At 42.9% G+C, this 19,096-nt stretch overlaps 1 protein-coding gene and 1 pseudogene across 3 annotated transcripts in view; both read right to left on the reverse strand.

Moving 5' to 3' along the window:
- MTDH (metadherin) overlaps positions 1-11,397 on the reverse strand; it is a 54,487-nt gene extending 43,090 nt beyond the window's left edge. For 2 of the 3 annotated variants that reach the window (XM_005215619.5, XM_059893166.1), the window contains exon 1: positions 10,681-11,397. In XM_005215619.5, the coding sequence (XP_005215676.1) occupies positions 10,681-11,064 (384 nt within the window). In that variant the 5' untranslated portion in view covers positions 11,065-11,397. The remainder of the gene's footprint in view (positions 1-10,680) is intronic. The other variant, NM_001046038.1, reaches the window with a different exon arrangement.
- A 3,296-nt stretch (positions 11,398-14,693) lies between these two features.
- LOC112449542 (small ribosomal subunit protein uS11-like) lies at positions 14,694-15,153 on the reverse strand (annotated as a pseudogene).
- Between the last annotated feature and the right edge of the window lie 3,943 nt (positions 15,154-19,096).

The raw sequence follows: 19,096 nt of genomic DNA on the forward strand, positions 1-19,096 counted from the left end.
TTAGAATTACATGAGCTTCTCTCTATGCCCCAGTTTAAAATTCTCTGGAAAATTCTGAGGTGTTTTCCTCTAGGGCCAGTCAAAGTTAATTTTATATATAGCATGCAACCTATACTTTAAATTAGACCACTCCAAAATATCCTTCAAATTTGGTGAAAATCAACCAGTAACAGAAAAATAAAATTTCTTATGTGGATAAACTTGTAGACAATGCCATGTCAACCTTAATATTAATACATTTCCTCAACTCCCAGCCCAGATCTTTCTTAAAAATACATTCGCAAAAGAACATGTGTGTGTGTGTGTGTGTGTGTGTGTGTTTTGGGAGGGTGATAATGCAGAAAGAAAACACCCAGCTGACAATCATGAAAATAAAAGGGAGGAGGGGGCCACACAGCAGGGGAGAAGAGTCTTATTTAATAACTATGATTTCAAGGAAATAAAGTTCTTTATGTTAGTTTCCAATTTATTAATTTCATACAATTCTTTACACACTAAGTACTTTTTAGTACAAGGCACTGGGCTAGGGGCCTCAGGGACACGGACATATGAAAGAAATCTGCCCTCTGGGAGTCTTAAAGTTCAGAATAAGAAGGTATGCTTAATAACAGACTTCTACTCCATTTGAGTGACCTTTATGTATTTGTTAAATTTCAAATTCTAAATTTCTAAAATTCTAATTCTAAATTTCAAAAGAACCTATAGCTGGGACTTCCCTGGTGGTTCAATGGTTAAGAATCTGTCTTGTAATGCAGGGGACTTGGTTTCAATTCCTGGTCAGGAAACTAAGCTCCAATGTGCCACTAAACAACTGAGTCCTTGTGCTGTAACTAGAGAGCATGTGTGCCACAACTACAGTCCATGCTCAGCAACAAAAGATTCCACATGACCCAACAAAGATCTGATGCAGCTATATACATAAATATTTTTTAAAAAGAATCTAAAGCGACAGTAAGCATATATAAGGTTTAACATTTTACACTCCTGTTTTTACTTAATTATGTAAATTTTTATTTTTAGTCACAAAATGTAAAACCCATGACTTCAAATTTCTTGGAAACTTCTTAGTCTACTAACTACCAAAAAAAGTGAAATATGAAAAGTCTATGGGGTTTGGAGTGGACAACCTGGGATTAAGGTCCAACTTCTATATATAATCACCGTGATTTTAAACATTTTCCTTAACTTACTCCTCAACTTCATCATCTGTAAATATGAAGAAAATATGTAATTTGTCTTGTATAGGCTTCTTGTTAAAGTAAATGAGAGAACATGTGAAAACATACTTTACATGTTCAAGAAACAGTTTCTTTCCTTCAATATCCTTTCCTCTCCAAAGCTATGAAGGCCCATATCCTCACCCTATGTTCCAGCATTCAAGTCTTTTTTCGTATTAACAAGCTCAAAATGAATGTTAAGTCCTGGTGGTCAAGAGCCTTAAAAAACTGTACATGTATCCAATGGGCCCAATGCTGCAGACACAAATTCTTTTGGGAAGTTAACAGAATACAAATGATGAATAAATATAGCCTCTCATAGGCTAGAAATAGTCCAGGCTTGCTCGAGAGACATGTCGTACTATCTTTTTTCTTAAAAAGCTGCTTACAGTCTGTATTCTAAAAAAGATTACACAATATTTACTCGTGTTCATTCACTCAGTATCCGTTAAATGACCCCAGTAGAGTAATAAGCAGGGCTCTTAAAGCCTTGAAACAAGACAAGTGTGGCACAATCCCTGTCCTCACAAAGCTTAGACCCCAGCAAAGGAAGACAGGTATAGCTCAGAAAAAACTGCCCTGGCTCCCCACCTCCCCATCCCTGGCCTCTAAAAGGAGAACAGTATGTGTTTTGAAAGCAAGCTGAGATCACGGTTGAATCCCCAAGGTCTATCACCCTGGACAAGTTACTACTTCGCTGCTGTCTCAATTTGCTTAGCAAGAAATTATACTTTGCATACTGGGAAGCACAAGTCTACATAGTATGTCCATGATTAAAAAAAAAGCAAGACATCATGGAAATTCCACAGATAACATCTTTAGCTGACAGATCTAGAAACTTCCAAGTATTTGCCATGTCCCATCACTTCATGGCAAATAGATGGGGAAACAATGGAAACAGTGACAGACATTATTTTGGGGGGCTCCAAAATCACTGCAGATGGTGACTGCAGCCATGAAATTTAAAGACGTTTGCTCCTTGGAAGAAAAGCTATGACAAACCTAGACAGCATATTAAAAAGCAGAGACATTACTTTGCCGACAAAGTCTGTATAGTCAAAGCTATGGTTTTTCTAGTAGTCATGTATGGATGTGAGAGTTGGACCATAAAGAAGGCCGAGGATAGAAGAATCAATACTTTTGAACTGTGGTGTTGGAGAAGACTCTCGAGAGTCCCCTGGACTGCAAGGAGATCAAACCAATCAATTCTAAAGGAAATAAATCCTGAATATTCATTGGAAGGACTGAGGCTGAAGCTAAAGCTCCAATTCTTTGGCCACCTGATGTGAAGAACTGACTCCTTGGAAAAGACCCTGATGCTGGGAAAGATTGAAGGTGGGAGAAGGGACGACAGAGGATGAGATGGCTGGATGGCATCACCGACTCAATGGACATGGGTTTGAGCAAATTCCGGGAGATGGTGATAGACAGGGAAGCCTGGCCTGCTGCAGTCCATGGGGTTGCAAAGAGTTGGACACGACTGAGCGACTGAACAACATTTGCCATGTGCCAATCACATGCATTATCTCATTCAGTGGACAAGACTTAGTCTTGGTCAGTTTCTTAGTTTTAGTTAGGAAGAGTGCTGATACATATTTAAGGTAGAACAATTTCTTGTCATTTATTTAAAAACACAAACTGTGTGCTTCTTTCTGTCAAATGCTGTGCACTATCAATTACATAAGCTAAACATTACAGTACACAGCTTCACTCACAGTAATTTATCAACTTGCTTTTAAATTCAACCTCAATTTTTAACTCTTAAAAGCTAGGAGAATAATCTTATAAATATGACCTAAAAATCAAATTTGCAAAAATCTTGCTATGTATCCTGAGGTATTTCCTTTAGGATAAAGATACTTGCACAGGCTTCCCAGGTGTTGCAGACGTTAAGAATGTGCCTACCAATGCAGGAAACGCAAGAGATGTGGTTCTGTCCCTGGGTCAGGAAGATCCCCTGGAAGAGAACTGCAACCACTTCACTATTCTTGCTTGGAGAATCCCATGGACAGAGGAGCCTGGCAGGCTACAGTCCATGGGGCTGCAGAGTTGAATACAGGAGCACACAAAGATCCTTGTGCCTTCTGAACAGCTAGACAAAACTAAACCCTCTTCAGGGATTCTAAAACATCTCTTTGTTAACTCTGAAAGAGCAAGGATGTTCAGGACTACTGTTATAGATGATACTCAATACCAATCAAACGGCCAAGTTATGCTAAAGATAATTTTTGAAACACTAAATACAGCATTGGTTTTTAAGGTTTTATATCAGATGGATACTGAGATAAGGATTACAGGTGATACAGTCAGTGGACACATATCCACGTAGTTCTTTCTCAAATGGATCTGAGAAAGTAGTTTTGAGATGATTTGAGAGTAGTTTCTCTCCAAACTACTAGTATAGTTGGAGAGAAAACAGAGCAAAAAACTAGTCAGGAAATCTCTGGCAAGCCAGGGGTTAGGACTCCATGTTTTCACTGCCAAGGGCCCAGGTTCAATCCCTGGTTGGGCAACTAAGATCCCACAAGCTGCATGGTGTGACCAAAAAAACGAAACCAAACAAATACAAATTAACTACCAACCCCCCTCCACCCAAACAACAAAAAAACTGGTCAAGCAACACCAACTCCTCACATAGATCTCTTGATTTTATTTGAATACTACTCCTAATAATTTTAAAATGCTTTCAAGACTTTCACAACCTTGAAAAGTAGTACATTACCCAATAATGCTGAAGTGCAACAAAAACAAGAGCTCAGAGAGTTTACTGCTGCTCTTGGTATCTGAGATGAACACAACTGTTAAAGGTCTTTTCTGTCAGAACTATTAAAGGTCTTCTCTGCGGTGCCTCTGGCAGAAGAAAATGACAGGATGAAAAAGTCCTGTCATATGACCAAACAAATGAAGCCAAAACTCTGGAGCTGCTGTAAAGGTCATTATAATTTTCAGCAAAAACTTCTGGTTTTTAAAAGTAAAATTTAAAAGCAATAAAGTTATAACTCACCGAGAAAATTAGATTTGTTCTCTGAATGCAGTGTAATATCCTGGAACATGCTATCAAAACCAGAGTGGTATAATGGAAATAACAGTGAGTTCTAAAGCTAGAAATCAGGATATTGCTTTGCCTTTGAAATGCCTTTGCTCTATGACCTTGAGTAAGTCGATCTCTCTGAATCTCAAGATTCTTTTTTTTTTGGTAAAATCAGGGATTTTTTTTACTATCACTCAAGATAGTAAAACTCAAGTTTTACTATCACTCAAGATTTTTAAATTAAATGAGTATTCAAGGCTTAAAACATTAGCAACTTAAAGGGAAAAAGAAAATCCTCTAGATGACATGTCACTTTAGTAATACCTGAGATAATATGGCAAAACCACTACCTATGAATAAAAGACATAATCCTACTGAGAGTATCTTAAAAGACAAATTTATTTATCTCAATAACAGATTAGACCATCCAGCTAAACAGTAAGATATCATTTTAGATCATTCAGGATTTAATTTAACAAATAGCTACCAAAGGCTCTAATACGCCAGTCACTGTTTGCCATCAGATAGCATCGCTTATAATCTGGACGAGAGAAAAGAAAACCCGGAGCAAAAGTAAATGGAGAAGTTAATCAACAATTTACAAACTATAATAAAGGAAACACATACAAAAGACTGAGACAGAACACCGAAGGGGGTGACTATTTCAAATAGGGTGGTTAGGAAAGTATTTTCTAGGAGGGTGAGTTTCAAAGTTAGATCTAAAGGCTGATTAGAACAGTGGGTCAAGTTTGCAGCATTGGGTTGTGAAAGAGCCTGAGGAAGTGCAAAGGATTACTGTAAGTGAAGGTAGCAAATGAGAGGAAGCTGAGTCAAGTTTGTTTAGAAAGAAAAGCAGCTGCTGAGCTGTACAGGAAAAAAGTTTAGATCTTAAATGCAAAAATTACTAAAATATTGGTTTTAGACAAGATGGCGATTTGCTTTTAAAAAGCCTCGTTACTAGGGTGTTGAGAAATGACTGGAGGCAGCCGACAGAAGCTACTGCTGTGCGAGTGAGTTACGGTGGAAACAGAATGAGAGTAGCTGGACTAAATACATATTTTGGAGATAAAAATGATGGCACTTGCTGAAGGATAAGATATGAGGTGAACAAGATGAAGATATAAGGAAAAGGGAAGAATCAAGAATGATTCTTAGATTTTTGGCCTGAATAACTGAAGGAAAGGCAGAGTCATTTACCATTTACAGAAATGGGGACAACTGGGAGAAGGCAGGGTATTATGAGTGCTGTGCTGGAGATGTTAGAAGTTTTTGAGATAAACATCAGGTTTCCTACTGAAGAAATCAAGTATGCATCTAGACATGAGGTTCTGGAGGTAGGAGGAACAGTCCAGTCACTGCTGTTGTTTTAGTCCGTCAGTCACATCCAACTCTTTCGTGACTCCATGGTTTGTAGCCCACCAGGCTCCTCTGTCCATGGGGTTTTCCAGGCAAGAACACTGGAGCAGGTTGCCAACTTCTTCTCCAGGGGATCTTCTCGACCCAGGGATTGAACATTCATCTCCTGCATGGGTAGTCAGATTCTTCACCAGTGAGTCACACCAGGGAAACCCATTAGTTCAGTTATAGATACAAACAAACAACTGATTGCCATTATTTGGAGATTTCATATCCACAAATTCGCCTACTAGCTAAAAGTTATTTCTAACTCCCAAATCAATACTTGTCATTCTTAGACATGCATAGAGTTATGAAAAAATTTGAGTCATCCCACAAGCACATTCCCAGGCAATGCTCTGTTTTAGCTCTCAATATAAGTATATGAAAGAGAAACTAACTTCATCTGGGGAGCTAGAGACAAGCTTTATAGCAGAGGTAGCAATGTAGCTGGGCCATTTAAGGATAGGTAGAAATTGGCAGAGATACAGAAAAAGGGGGCCTTTCAGAAGAAATCATATGAACAGAAGAAGGTAATATGAATAGAGAGACACTGATATCTAGCTAATGGTAATGTCTTATGGGTAATGTGCTGATGAGCTCAGTTGTGGCTGACTCTTATGACCCCATGGACTGTAGCCCGCCACGTTCCTTTGTCCATGGAATTTTTCAGGCAAGAATACTGGAGTGGGTTGCCATTTCCTTCTCCACGTATGAGAGATAAAATCTAAGATGGGATTAGATTATGAAAAGGCTTGAGAGCCATGCCACTGAATTTCATTCAACAAGTGTTGGGGAATTACTGAAAGGATGTGAACTCGAAAGTCACATGATTAGAGTTGGGTTTCCTAGGTGGTGCTAGCAGTGAAGAATTCACCTGCCAGTGCAAGAGACATAAGTGATGCAGGTTTGACCCCTGGGTCGGAAAGAATCCCTGGAGAAGGGAATGGCTGCGCACTCCAGTATTCATGCTTGTAGAATTCCATGGACTGAGGAGTCTGGTAGGCTACAGTCCACAGGATCGCCAAGAGTCAGACATGACTGAGTGACTAACACTTTAAAAGATTTAACTGGCATGAGTGGGTAGAAAGAATTGGCAACAAAGGGACTGGAAGCAGGAAAACCAGTTAGGATGCTGTTAGGATCGCCTAAGCAAAAGGTAATAAAGTCCGAAAGTAGGGCAGTGGCAGTGAAACTGGAAAAGAAGTAACTACTACAAAAGACACAGCTTACTATTAGAATGATTTGCTGGCTGTAGACAGATGGACCTTACAAAATTTATACCAGATGAGGCAAACACAGCCATTTTTCACTGTAAAAATAAAAAGGTGGCTCACATGGATGTCTTCTAGGCATAAAAAATAGAAGCAAGCTGCATATATACATTGGCGGGACATTTTACTGTATTAACATACAATAACTACATATCAAGTGCCAACCACTACGCGAGGTTATACAGTAGCAAACAAAACCCTATTTATTGAGCTTATAGATATTAACAATGGTACTATGGAAAATCTTTATGAAAAATGAATTTTCTTTGATGATGATCTTGGTTACCTGCTTCCAGCTGAAACACAAAGCAGTAACTGCTAAAGACCAGCTATTTGAGATGTTGTTCAGTTGCCAAGTCGTGTCCAAAAACCTTTGGGACCCCATGGACTGTAGCCCACCAGGCTCCTCTGTCCATGGTATTTCCCAGGCAAGAATACTGGAGTGGGTTGCTGTTTACATCCATCTAAATCACTATACAGGTTAAGTCAAGAAAAAAATATTTACTGAGTGTCTACTTAATACTCATGATGAACGAGGTGTCAAGAAAAACATATGTAAGAAAACAGTGATAAGTCCAGTGAAAAGTGTCACCCCTTCACTTTTAACAGGGGAATGAACACAAACACCTATGGCAAGGTATTAGGGGATAAAAAGCAAACCAATACAAGAATTAAAAAAAAAAAAGCTTATGAAGAGATTTTAAAAAGCTAAATGACATCTACTCTATTCATAAAAACAGGCAACTAGAAACAAACTGAAAATTTGAGTTGTGAAATCTGGAATGACTTAAGAGAAAACTTAAAAAGGACAAAAATAAATTCAGAATGTCCTTTCAAAAAAACTGTAGTTGACATTCCTGAATCCACTTGAATCAGAATTAAGTATATCCAAAATGTTCATCAGAATGATGTAGTAATAAAAGATCGATTATAAGATTAACATGACTGCACCTAGAAATCTCTCTTATACTTTGAATCTTATGGCACTACTGCAGTCAATGATTTTCAAGTAGGCAAGGGAGCTTATTAAAAAAGCAGATTCCCTGGACCTAGCTCCACAGACTGAATTTACATCTGTAGTTGGGCTCAGGAATCTATACAATTTCACAAGCATTCCAAGTAACTACTGCAAGTAGTCAGGGTGGACAGTCTGAGGAGTGCTGTAGTGTTTTACCCCAAGTAAGATCTTCCATTTATAAACAAGATAAGCTAATGGAAGCAAGGCTAAATGCCTCACTCAAGTTCAGAGTTCCAGTTCCTGCCAGGCCAACAGAGTTAAGTCTTCTACCCTCAAGCCTTTGCTATTTCTTCAGCCTTTCCCAATGTCCATTTCCTCCCCATTTCAAAGTCAAATTCCATGAAAGGTTTTTCCTGGCTACCTGGGCACTCACTAAGGTTGCACTGTTAAGTTTCTGATATCTTTTTTCCACAACTGGAAAAGAAGTTCCTTGGGGAACACTGAGCTTTTGCTTTTGTATCCCTTTCACTGTAAGACACAAGAATATGGTGTTCCTTTTTTACTGCCTTCAATTTGCAAGCAGTATCCTGCTTTTCCCCAAACAGAAACTTAGCAAAGTGCTGAAGCATATGAATACTAACCAACTAATAACTAACTAAATGGAAGCTTGGATTTCTTAACTCTATAAAGCAGTGTTTTTCTGTGGGTCACCCCGCAAATCAAATGTGAAACTAATTTAATAAGTCACAAATATCATTAAAGAAAAATAGACTGGGGGGGGGGGTATTGTAAAATGTTTTCTCTAGGTTGTGGTCAAAACTTTTGAAAGCAGTTTTGTAAATGTTGATAAACCTCTCCAACACATCTTTACTGTTAGGTAGGCAAACATATTTGCTTTTGCAATTACCACTCAACCACCCTGTCAGCCTTCCCATTCTCTGTTCTCCAAAGTTAATACTGGATTTATTTATTCATTCCCCCTAGCACAAATACTGTTTGAGGAGTATTTTTCACCACACAAGTTCCACAGGAGCCTGTCCGTGCTCCTTCTTCAGACGGGTCATCTAAGTGTTGTGATGCGCTTCGAATGGGCACCTGTCTGTTGACCTAAGTCTGTCTGAAATTTGAGAGGCGCAAACAGGGCTTTGAAATTTTCACAACCTGTTTCATCCACACTGGTCCTAGGCTTATGAATGAATGTGAGTTTTTTCAAGATCACCTTCTTTTTTACCTTGGAGCCAGGTTTCCACCATAGCATTACTTTCTGGTAAACCTTGATACTCTTCACAAATTTAAATATAATTACATAGCTTCCAAATCAATTCTATTTTCCCTTCTCCTAACCTAAGGCAGTAGTCATACTAACAAAGTTGTATCCGTTTCTAGTTCTTGTACATATCTTGCATCCTGTTAACCAGCAGGTCTAATCTAGACCTAATAATGCAGTAATTGTGACTTGTCACAACTCTAATACAGAGTCATCTTTTGTACTGTTACCAACCATACTCTCATAACTTTAGCTTGAATTCAAATCTGACTTCCTCCATAACTTTGCTAAATTCCTCCAAATCCCTTCAACTCTCTAAACCTCATTTACACTGTTCACACCTCTACAGCACATGTCAGTCCACAAGATATTAAAATTACTTTTGAATCTGTCTCCTATATTAGTTTCCACGACTAACTTTCACGTACATACAGCTCACTGTCCAGCGAAAACCAGAGGGCATTTCTCATAGAACCTTATTGTGCTGAAAAGGTGAGGCGCTAAAACCAGTGGCTACAAAAATAGGTTAGGAGTTGTTTCCAATTTTGCACACCCTCCATACTCCGGTCAACTATACGCTATTTTTAAAGAAGTAAAATAAAACCCTGAAAGTTCTAATGGGAGAACCATGGGGGACATGGCAGTCAAGGCTGCAGAAATAAAAGGCGAAGGCACGATAAGACGGTCGTGATGCTCTGCCTTTCCACACGTGGTCCGGTAAATGGGCGCCTGATCCCTCTTCTCAGCCCGGCACCATTCTGCTCTGTCATCCCTTTTACCCTATTTCAAAACCTCCCACACCGTTCCGCTGAAGTTGCCTTGGCGCCCTCTCAGAGGGCCGTGTACCCCAAAGTACATTAGAAGACAGACTCCGTCTTGCCGGGCTCCTGTTCCGGCCTCCAGGGGCCACATGCACCAGAAGCAGAGTGGGCAACCATTTCCCTTCTAGAGCCCTAACTAAAATGGAAGCGCGTCCAGACCTGGGAACCTTTAATGCTCGAGTAAGCCCCAGAGTTTTTAGGTCACCGTTATCGCCTCCCCTGCCTCCCACCTCGGCGGGACCTGAGCACGCAGGCTCTGGGCTTCCAGGAGCAGTCTCGCCACAACTTCCCAACGCCACCCTAAGGTCCCGTCGGCCTCCGCACACACAGGCAGCCTAACCCAAGTAGGCCTCGGGGTGGGGGGTGGTGTGTGTGCAGCGGCTTGGCATGTCATTCCGGCGGTCAAGGGTCCCCAAATTGTCTCGACCTCCGGGCGGCTTTTACTTAAACGTACCCCTCAAACAGTCTAACTTCCTTCCTCCAAACCGATCTGCCCCACCAGGTCCTATACTTCCTGAGTTTCCACCATTCCCCAAGAAACGTGTCCACCGATCGCCGCCTCCGCCTGGGAGGCTGCATCCCGGCTCTGGACTATGCTCCCTCGGTCCCCTATGCCGAATTCCCGGCGGGGGCGGCTGGGGTTTGGCCTCCCGATCGCTCGACTGGGGTAAGGGGCTCCCCACCCACCGACCACCCCGCCGCTCCTCCCCTACTCACTTTGGGCTTCTCCGGCAATTTCTTCCGGTTCTTCTTCTTTTGCTCCTCGCTCCTGAGATTCTTCAGCACGCCTTGGTCGTCAGCGGCCGGGGCCGGCGCGGCCGCCGCCGCCTCCTCCCGCTTGCGGGGGGGGTTCCTCCGCTTCTTGCGGGCGCCGGCGCAAGCCGCGGCCCAGCCGTAGCCGAGCAGGAAGAGCAGCAGCAGCCCGAGCGCGCCCGTGCCCACTAGGATCACCCAGCCCGGGTACCGCTTCGGCTCCAGCCCCAGGTCGAGGCCCAGCTCGGTGCGCAAAAAGCCCAGGCCGACCGAGAGCATTTCCTGCAGCCGGGCCGAGCCGTCCTCGGCCTCCTGGGCCAGTTCGTCCAGCCAGCTCCGTGTAGCCATCTTCCCTCCCCGTCAGGGGGAGCCGGGGGACTCACAGGATGACGCCGGGCCGCTGAGACGCCGTGGAACAGTCGAGGGAAGCGAGGACGCGCCGGGGCCCGACCGTCTCAGGCCGAGCGCATTGCGGCCGCCCCTCGCGCCGGAGCCGGGGACCGGCCGCTGCCGCTGCCAAGAGGACGAGGGGGTGCTCCCCCGGCTCCCCCCTCGTCAGAGCCTCACTCCGCCGCCGCCAGAAGGAGGGGGACGGCGGGAGGGAGTGTCTCCAGTGGCGGCCGCTAAGCGGCGTCTCCGCGCCAGTGCCGGGCCCCCGCCGTCCTCCCTCGGCGGAACAATGGCGGCTCCGGCCGCGATCCACGCAGCGGGAGGCGACGGGGGGGGCGGAGCGGGGCCGCGGGTCACGTGGGCGCCGGTGGGCGGGGCGTGAGTGTCACGTGGGCGCAGCGAGGCCGGGCGGGGCGGAAGCCGTTGGAGGGAGTACGCGGCTGAGGCGGTCGGCTGGGACGTTTTTCGGCGTTTGCCGGAGGCAAGCCGAGCACTGGGGACCGGTGATCTGGGCGGGAGGTTGGGAGGGGTTCACTGGAGGAAGCCTCTGCGGAATGGCTGTTGGCCAGGAGCTAGGAGACGTGGCGCTTTGAATGGGTTCAGGGGAGGGGCTCTTGAGGAAGCCTGGGGGCTGCCGCGGGCCGGGGAGGTGGGGGAGCGTGGCTTGCAAGAGGGTGAAGAGCTAGGATGTTGGACTCTGAAGAAAGCTGAGCGCCGAAGAATTGATGCTTTTGAACTGTGGTGTTGGAGAAGACTCTTGATTCAGAGTCCCTTGGACTGCAAGGAGAGCCAACCAGTCCATCCTAAAGGAGATCAGTCCTGAATATTCATTGGAAGGACTGATGCTGAAGCTGAACTCCAATACTTCAGCCACCTGATGCGAAGAGTTGACTCATATGAAAAGACCCTGATGCTGGGAAAGATTGAAGGCGGGAGGAGAAGGGGACGACGGAGGATGAGATGGTTGGATGGCATCACCGACTCAATAGACATGAGTTTGAGTAAACTCCGGGAGTTGGTGATGGACAGGGAGGCTTGGCGTGCTGCAGTCCATGGGGTTACAAAAAGTCTGACAAGACTGAGTGACTGAACTGACTGAGGAACCAGGTCACGGGGTGTAGGTCCAAGTCGCCCTAGTAGCTGTCTGCTTTTCTCCGTTCTTTTTCTGGGAGTAGTGTTGGGGTGGAAGCGGCTTCTACTCACTGGATCACGGATCCAGCTAGACGCTTCCAGAGTTGGGCTCAGTTGAGTCCGAAGCCGGGCACTCTTCTTTCGGGGCCTAGGTTTCGTTCATAAGTTAGGTTTGTCTCAACTTCCAAGTTGTGTGTCTACAGTTTGCCTGCCTGACCAAGGGCGCTTTCTCGTGGTTTTCGCTCTTGGCCTTCGTTCCTGTCATTCGCCAGAACTCAAAAAAGTTGGAAGGCACGTGGGCAGTATTATTTTCCTATTGCAGTTTAACAAGAAGTAATGTGAGGCATATTGGATTGTGTTTTACATGTAGATGAAGTAGTTCCTTCGTTGCGTTCTATTTTAAGCTTTTGTGAAAGATCACAGAGAATTTCCAAAAATTCTTTTTTGTATGCTGCGTTGACCATATCTGGGTAACATTAGGAAGAAGTGAATTTTCAGATCTTAAAAATACAAAGATGATATTCACGGCTGCCTTAGGGTTTTGACGTTGTATTTCCCTATGAGAAAACTTGATGTGTTATCGTTAAATGATAATTAGCATTTTTAGCAAGTGTCTTAAGTGAACTAAATGCAGGCTTTCTCAAAGATTAGAAAGGGGAGTAATAAGTACCGAATGCCAGAAATGTATTTAGGAGTATTTTGACCTACTTTGCAACTGTGTTGTAACGCATATTGTGATTAATGAGTGAAAGGGAGTTTGGTAAATAATAAACTGTTACTCTAGCCAAGCTTTATACAGACTTATTATTAAAGACTGTAGTTAAAGACAGTGTAAATTACAAGGCCAAAAACTTGGAAGATGTATTTGGAACTACTTTATCTCTAAAAGGTTCCAAATTGCATTTATATTTATGAAAGTAGGTTTACAATTTTACATTTATGCTTTGGTTCCAGAGACATGAGGGTATCTTTCCTAAGAACCCCATTCTAGGTGAACACGTGAGGGCTTATGAATTAAGCTATTATACAATAATAGTAGCTGGATATCCCTGTTCTTTGGCAGTCTGGCAAATACTGATTATGTAAAATCCCATCACCTTTTTTTTTTTTTTTCCGTGTGATTCTCCTTTGACCTTAAAAAGAAAATGTTTACTGTATATGGTAATACAGATATAATCATTTTTCACATATAGCTTTGTGTCATCTTTTAAAGTATTTTAATTTAAGAACAAAAATGGATTCATACACTAATTACTGTTTTGCATTTAATGACAAACGCAAGGTGACATTTTAGTGACATATTTAATGACATCAGCATTCATGTCACTTGATAGAACCCAGCTGATAAAACTCACCAGGAACATACTAGTAGCCCTACAATGTTAGGTTTATTAACTTGCTGCAGAATGAAATTTAGGTAAAATTTAAATGAAGCAATGCTTTGAAAGAGTCAAAGCAAAGCAAGCGGTGTCTAAAAGAGATAATATCAAGCCTGGCCTGGAATATCCTAATTCCTTGAAAATGGTAAAGTTAAAAGAAATGTTAGATGTCATTGCTGAAACCTCTCTTCTTGAAACAACTGGGTTGGGAATGAAGACTCCTAATTCGGAGTCAAAATGACCCATACAATGGAATACCACTCAGAAATAAATACATGAAGCAGCATAGGTGAATCTCAACATAAATATACGGAGTGAAAGAAGCCAGGCAAAAAACAGTATGTAATGTATGATTTCATTTATATAAAACTAGAAAATGCAAACTGATCTATAGTGACAGCAAATCAGTGGTGATTTGGGGAGGCGAGTGAGCAAGGAGTGGTGGCTGGGAGTGATTACAAAGGGGCACTAGGAAACGTTGGGGAGTGATGGATATGTTATCTTTATTATTCTCGTTTTATGGGCATATGGGTTTTATGGGTTTATATATGTCAAAACTTACCAAATGTGTACTTTAGATATTGTAGTTTATGTTAAATATACCTCAATAAAACAGTTAACAGTTTTTTGAAAAGTGACCCACGTGGAAGGAACAGCTGCATACAGGAGTGGCGTGCTCCATGTTCACTGATAGTATTTTTAACAAAGTTTTTACCAATCTATAATTTTAAGGTTTCTCAGCGGTATATACTTGATGTTAATTTTTTTTAACAGGTTTGCACAATAAATACTTATTCTATGATCTGGCTCTACTATATAGTTTATTTAACATAGTTTATTATTGGATAGGTTATTTACAAGTTTTTTTGTTGCTGTTCTTGTTTTTTGCCATTAAATGCAATTCTGTCATGAATACACTTGTAACTAAATAGCTTTGTGAATACCCATAAGAACTTCATGAGGATAGAATCCTGGCACGGTCATTGCCTGAGCCATAGCCCACAGCATGTAACACTTATAGTTTGAGAGGCTTTGTTTTTGTTTTTACATCAAGGCAATTTATTAACAAAACAACAATTTGAGGAGTCCTGTTCACAGATGGTTGCCATGGAGACCCCTCTTCCTGCGGGTGCTGTCAGAGGGGATGGGGGTAACATTCTCAATCAGCCCAATCTTCATCCCTTAGCGGGCTAGGGCTCTGAGCGCTGACTGGGCTCCTGGTCCAGGAGTCTTGGTCCTATTTCCTCCTGTGACCCAGAGTTTGATGTGGAGGGCAGTGATGCCCAGCTCCTTGCATCTCTGGGCTACATCCTAGGCAGCCAACATGGCAGCGTATGGAGAGGACTCATCTCAGCCTTCACCTTACATGGCAGATGGTTTCCTTGCCTGAAAGATCGGTGACACGGACAAAAGTGTCGATGAACGATGCAAAGGTGTGGCACACACCAAATACATTTTCTTCTTCAGCCACCCGAGGGCCAAGGCTGATGGCCTGTTCTTCCTTTTCTTTCCCCCTGCAAGGTGCCATTTCTGCACATCTCCAGACTCATCACTGGAAAGAGCTTAGTTTGGAAATTTTAAGAGACCTGAAGAAGTTCTACCTAAAACCTCTCATTTCATATAAGAGAAGGATGCTTCAGAGGGCTAAGGGTTGTACCACAGAATCAGAGTGGCTGAGTTTGTAGTAGAACCCAGTCTTAACTGTTCTTGACCCCTTGGTTTCTCCTCTTTTTTCCATATACCCAGTGATTAATTCTTGGGATTAGTTTGTTTGTGTTTGTTTGCTCAGACTACCAAAACAAAATTCCATAAACTAGGTAGCTTAGACAAGATTTCTCACAGTTCTGGAGACTGGAAGTCCAAGATTAGGGGACTGGTTTTCTTCCTGGCTTCCAGATGGCCACTTCCTTGCTGTGTCCTCACATGGTGGAGAGATAGCCAGTGAACTCTCTGATGTCTTATAAAGATACTAATCCTGTCAGATTAGGGCCCCACCCTTATGACTTCATTTAACCTTAATTGCTTCCCTAAAGACCTTATCTCCAAGTAACAGTCATGTTGGGGTTAGGGCTCCAACATGTGAATTTGGAGTGGGGACAAACTTTCACATTTCAGTAAAGCTTCCCAGGTCCCACAGTTGGTAAAGAATCCACTTGCCAATGCAGGAGATGCCAGAGACTCAGGTTTGATTCCTGGGTCCAGAAGATCCCCTGGAGGAGGAAATGGCAACCCACTCTAGTATTCTTGCCTGGAAAATTCCATAGACAAGCCTGGCGGGCTACAGCCCATGGGATCACAAGGAGTTGGACACATACACACATTATGTGTAGGTTACAAACGAATATATAGTGTTTTTATCTCTTAAATTAGGTTATGGGTACAAGAGTGCTCCTTATCTCAACTTTTTGTATACCTGAGATACTTTGTAATTTAACTGACAAAAATGACAAAAGCTATAGTTTGCACGGGAGCTAGGCAAAATAATGGAGGCTCCTGTGGCTATACTGTTGTGGGGGTATGTATCTTACGGTGGGGAATGGTACACTGGCCCATGTCTATGGGTATCCCTTTAGGCCTTTTAACCCCTTTTGCTCTGATTTCATGCTCAGCATGCCACAGCCATTTTGTAATGAGGCATCTTTATTGTAAGATGAGCTGACTTAAGTAATCTGATCCTCTTTGAAGTTATATTTACTAGTGTAAATCATACATTCTCAGTGGAGCAATATTGTTCCCACAGGGGATTTCTCAGTGTTGGCTTTGGGGGCTTAAAAAATGTTTTTTAGTGTACAAAGTACAGATCAATACACTACATGCACAGATATACACTATATATGTGGTATTAAAACTAAATAGGAACGTATCTAAAAAGGCCCTTACAGGAGTGATAATGAAAAAATGATTGAAAAATACTGGTGCAAAGGAAGAAATTGGCACTCTGTCTCATCAGTTAGATGTCTGTGGTTTTAGTTAATCAGTTTCCCTGGATCATTAATTCAGTTTTTTTTTTTTTTTTAAATATTTATTTGGCTGTGCTGGGTCTTAATTGCTGCTCAGGCTTTTCCCTAGTTTTGGGGAGGGAGGGCTACTCTCCAGCTGCAGCGCGCAGGCTTCTCTTTGTGGTGGCTTCACTTGTTGGGGCACAGGCTCTGGGCTTGCAGGCCTCAGTAGTTGCTGCTCCCAGGCTCTAGAGCACAGCCTCGATAGTTGGGGCCCACGGGCTCAGTTATTCCATGGCGTGTGGGATCTTCCCATACTAGGGATTGAACCCCGTGTCTCCTCCATTGGCAGGGGGACTCTTCACCACTGAGCTCCCAGGGAAGTCCCTGTTCAATCATTTCTTCACTGGACGTTTACTGAATTCCAGCTCTTTGGTTTGAATGCATGCTATCTGTCCTCAAAAATCTCAGAGCCTAGTGAGGCCAATGGACCCTTTCTTAAATGGCTTTAATGCAGGAGAGTATCACTACAGCAAACTGATTTGAGCATGAAGATTGTACTGGATGCTGTGATGTACCTCCCAGGTCCTGCTTCGTTAATGAAAGAATTTTCCCCCAACTCTGGGAATGTTGCCAGTGAATTTGAGGTTCTTCATTGAGAATTCGAAGATGAAGACGAAAGGTTAAGAAAGTAAAGTGAAAGTTTATTTAAGTAAGGTTTCTTGCCAGCTGGCCCCTGCCCTCATTTCTCTGCTCATACCTAGCCACCTGCCTACTCTAACAGGAGTATTACCAAGGGCCATCTCTTAGGTGTCAGATTTTGGGGAAATGACTGAGGAAAACTTCCTCAGCAAAGGTCATGTCCCCATTCAGGGGCAACCTACATCCAGTGACTCATCAGCCTGGGGCTGCACAGTCCTGGCCTTGTCCCACCCTGGGTCAGTTTTGAAAGACCATCCCAGCCCCACAGTACTCCTTGAGCTTGGCTGAGGATTGTTGGTACTGTATCTCAGCCCACTTCTCGACCTCCTCAGTCCTGTTTCCTTCTCCTTCCCCTGGTATTGGTTCCAAGAGCGCTTCCTTATATGCTCATCTAAAAGTCTACTTCACGGGGAACTCAGTCTGTAACAGTCTGATGAGGATTTACAAAGTGATATCACCAAAAAGGGAAAGGTTATTTCTGCATTTGAAGCAGTGGAACATTTTCAAATACTATATATTTAGGTTCAGTCTAGGAGGATGAATGGGATGTTGCTACGAAGAGAAGAGAGTGGAGAGGAGTTTCCAAGCATGAGGACCAGCAAAAGGGAAGGCTTTGGGACATGAGAGAGCATGGGAAGCTTGGCTTATGGTAAGCACTATTCTGTAACTAGTGATAGAGTCCTTAAGATTTTGTGGAGGGATTTGAAGAAGGAATTCTTAACGACTCTTAGGTGTCTCACTTCCAATTGGATAGATGGTGGTGCCATTCATTGAAATGGGGAATATTGGAAAAGAGCTACGTTTGGCAACTCGAGATTAGTAGCTTTGTTTTATACACATTGATTTTGAGAGTACAAATTATCCAGATAAGTTATCAAATAGGTAGGTACACATGGATGTGGACTCCAGGGGAGAGATGAGAGCAGGGGATACCCCTTAGTTTCCTTGCTCTGTTCACACTCATTTCTTAATCACTGATGCTTTCTACTCTTACAAACCCTTTGCACTGTGCATGAAATTCATTGGTTGCTTTTCCTAGTTAATTTCCACTTATTCTTCCTATCTCAAGTGAAACATCATTTTCTCCTAGACGCTGTGCCCAGCACTTGACCAGGTCACTCCTCATGTTGTGTATATTTATGGCACCATGAAATTTCATAGTACCCGTTGAAATTATTTCACACTTATTCATGTGACATTTGCAGAAGACTCAAAAAGTTTTGAGAACATCAGATCAGATCAGTCGCTCAGTCGTGTCCGACTCTTTGTGACCCCATGAATCGCAGCACGCCAGGCCTCCCTGTCCATCACCAATTCCCGGAGTTCACTGAGACTCACGTCCATCGAGTCAGCGATGCCATCCAGCCATCTCATCCTCTGTCGTCCCCTTCTCCTCCTGCCCCCAATCCCTCCCAGCATCAGAGTCTTTTCCAATGAGTCAACTCTTCGCATGAGGTGGCCAAAGTACTGGTTTCAGCTTTAGCATCATTCCTTCCAAAGAAATCCCACAAACAGTACCATTTTGGACTGCAAGGGACAAAGAGAGTAGTGAAGAAGGTATGGAACTTCCAAAACTTTACTGGCAAGAGGCAGGCTGAGAAAATTACTCAGTTGCAAACTGCACTACTTTTCTTGAGAAAAGGAGACTCGGAGCATAAAATTAAGAGTCCAGAGGGTGGAGTTAAGACTTACGGAGAATTATTCTAGACTTTGAAAACTAATCCAGGAACTTTCAACTTTCCTGAGCTGTATTTCAGGATTGCTATGGACAACTGATGCCTTTGTATCTCTAATTTCCCCCCAGTTTGAATGGGAATGTCTGTACCTATTTTCCTTTGC

The sequence above is a fragment of the Bos taurus genome, chromosome 14 (genome assembly GCF_002263795.3).
Source record: "Bos taurus isolate L1 Dominette 01449 registration number 42190680 breed Hereford chromosome 14, ARS-UCD2.0, whole genome shotgun sequence".
Lineage (NCBI taxonomy): Eukaryota > Metazoa > Chordata > Mammalia > Artiodactyla > Bovidae > Bos > Bos taurus.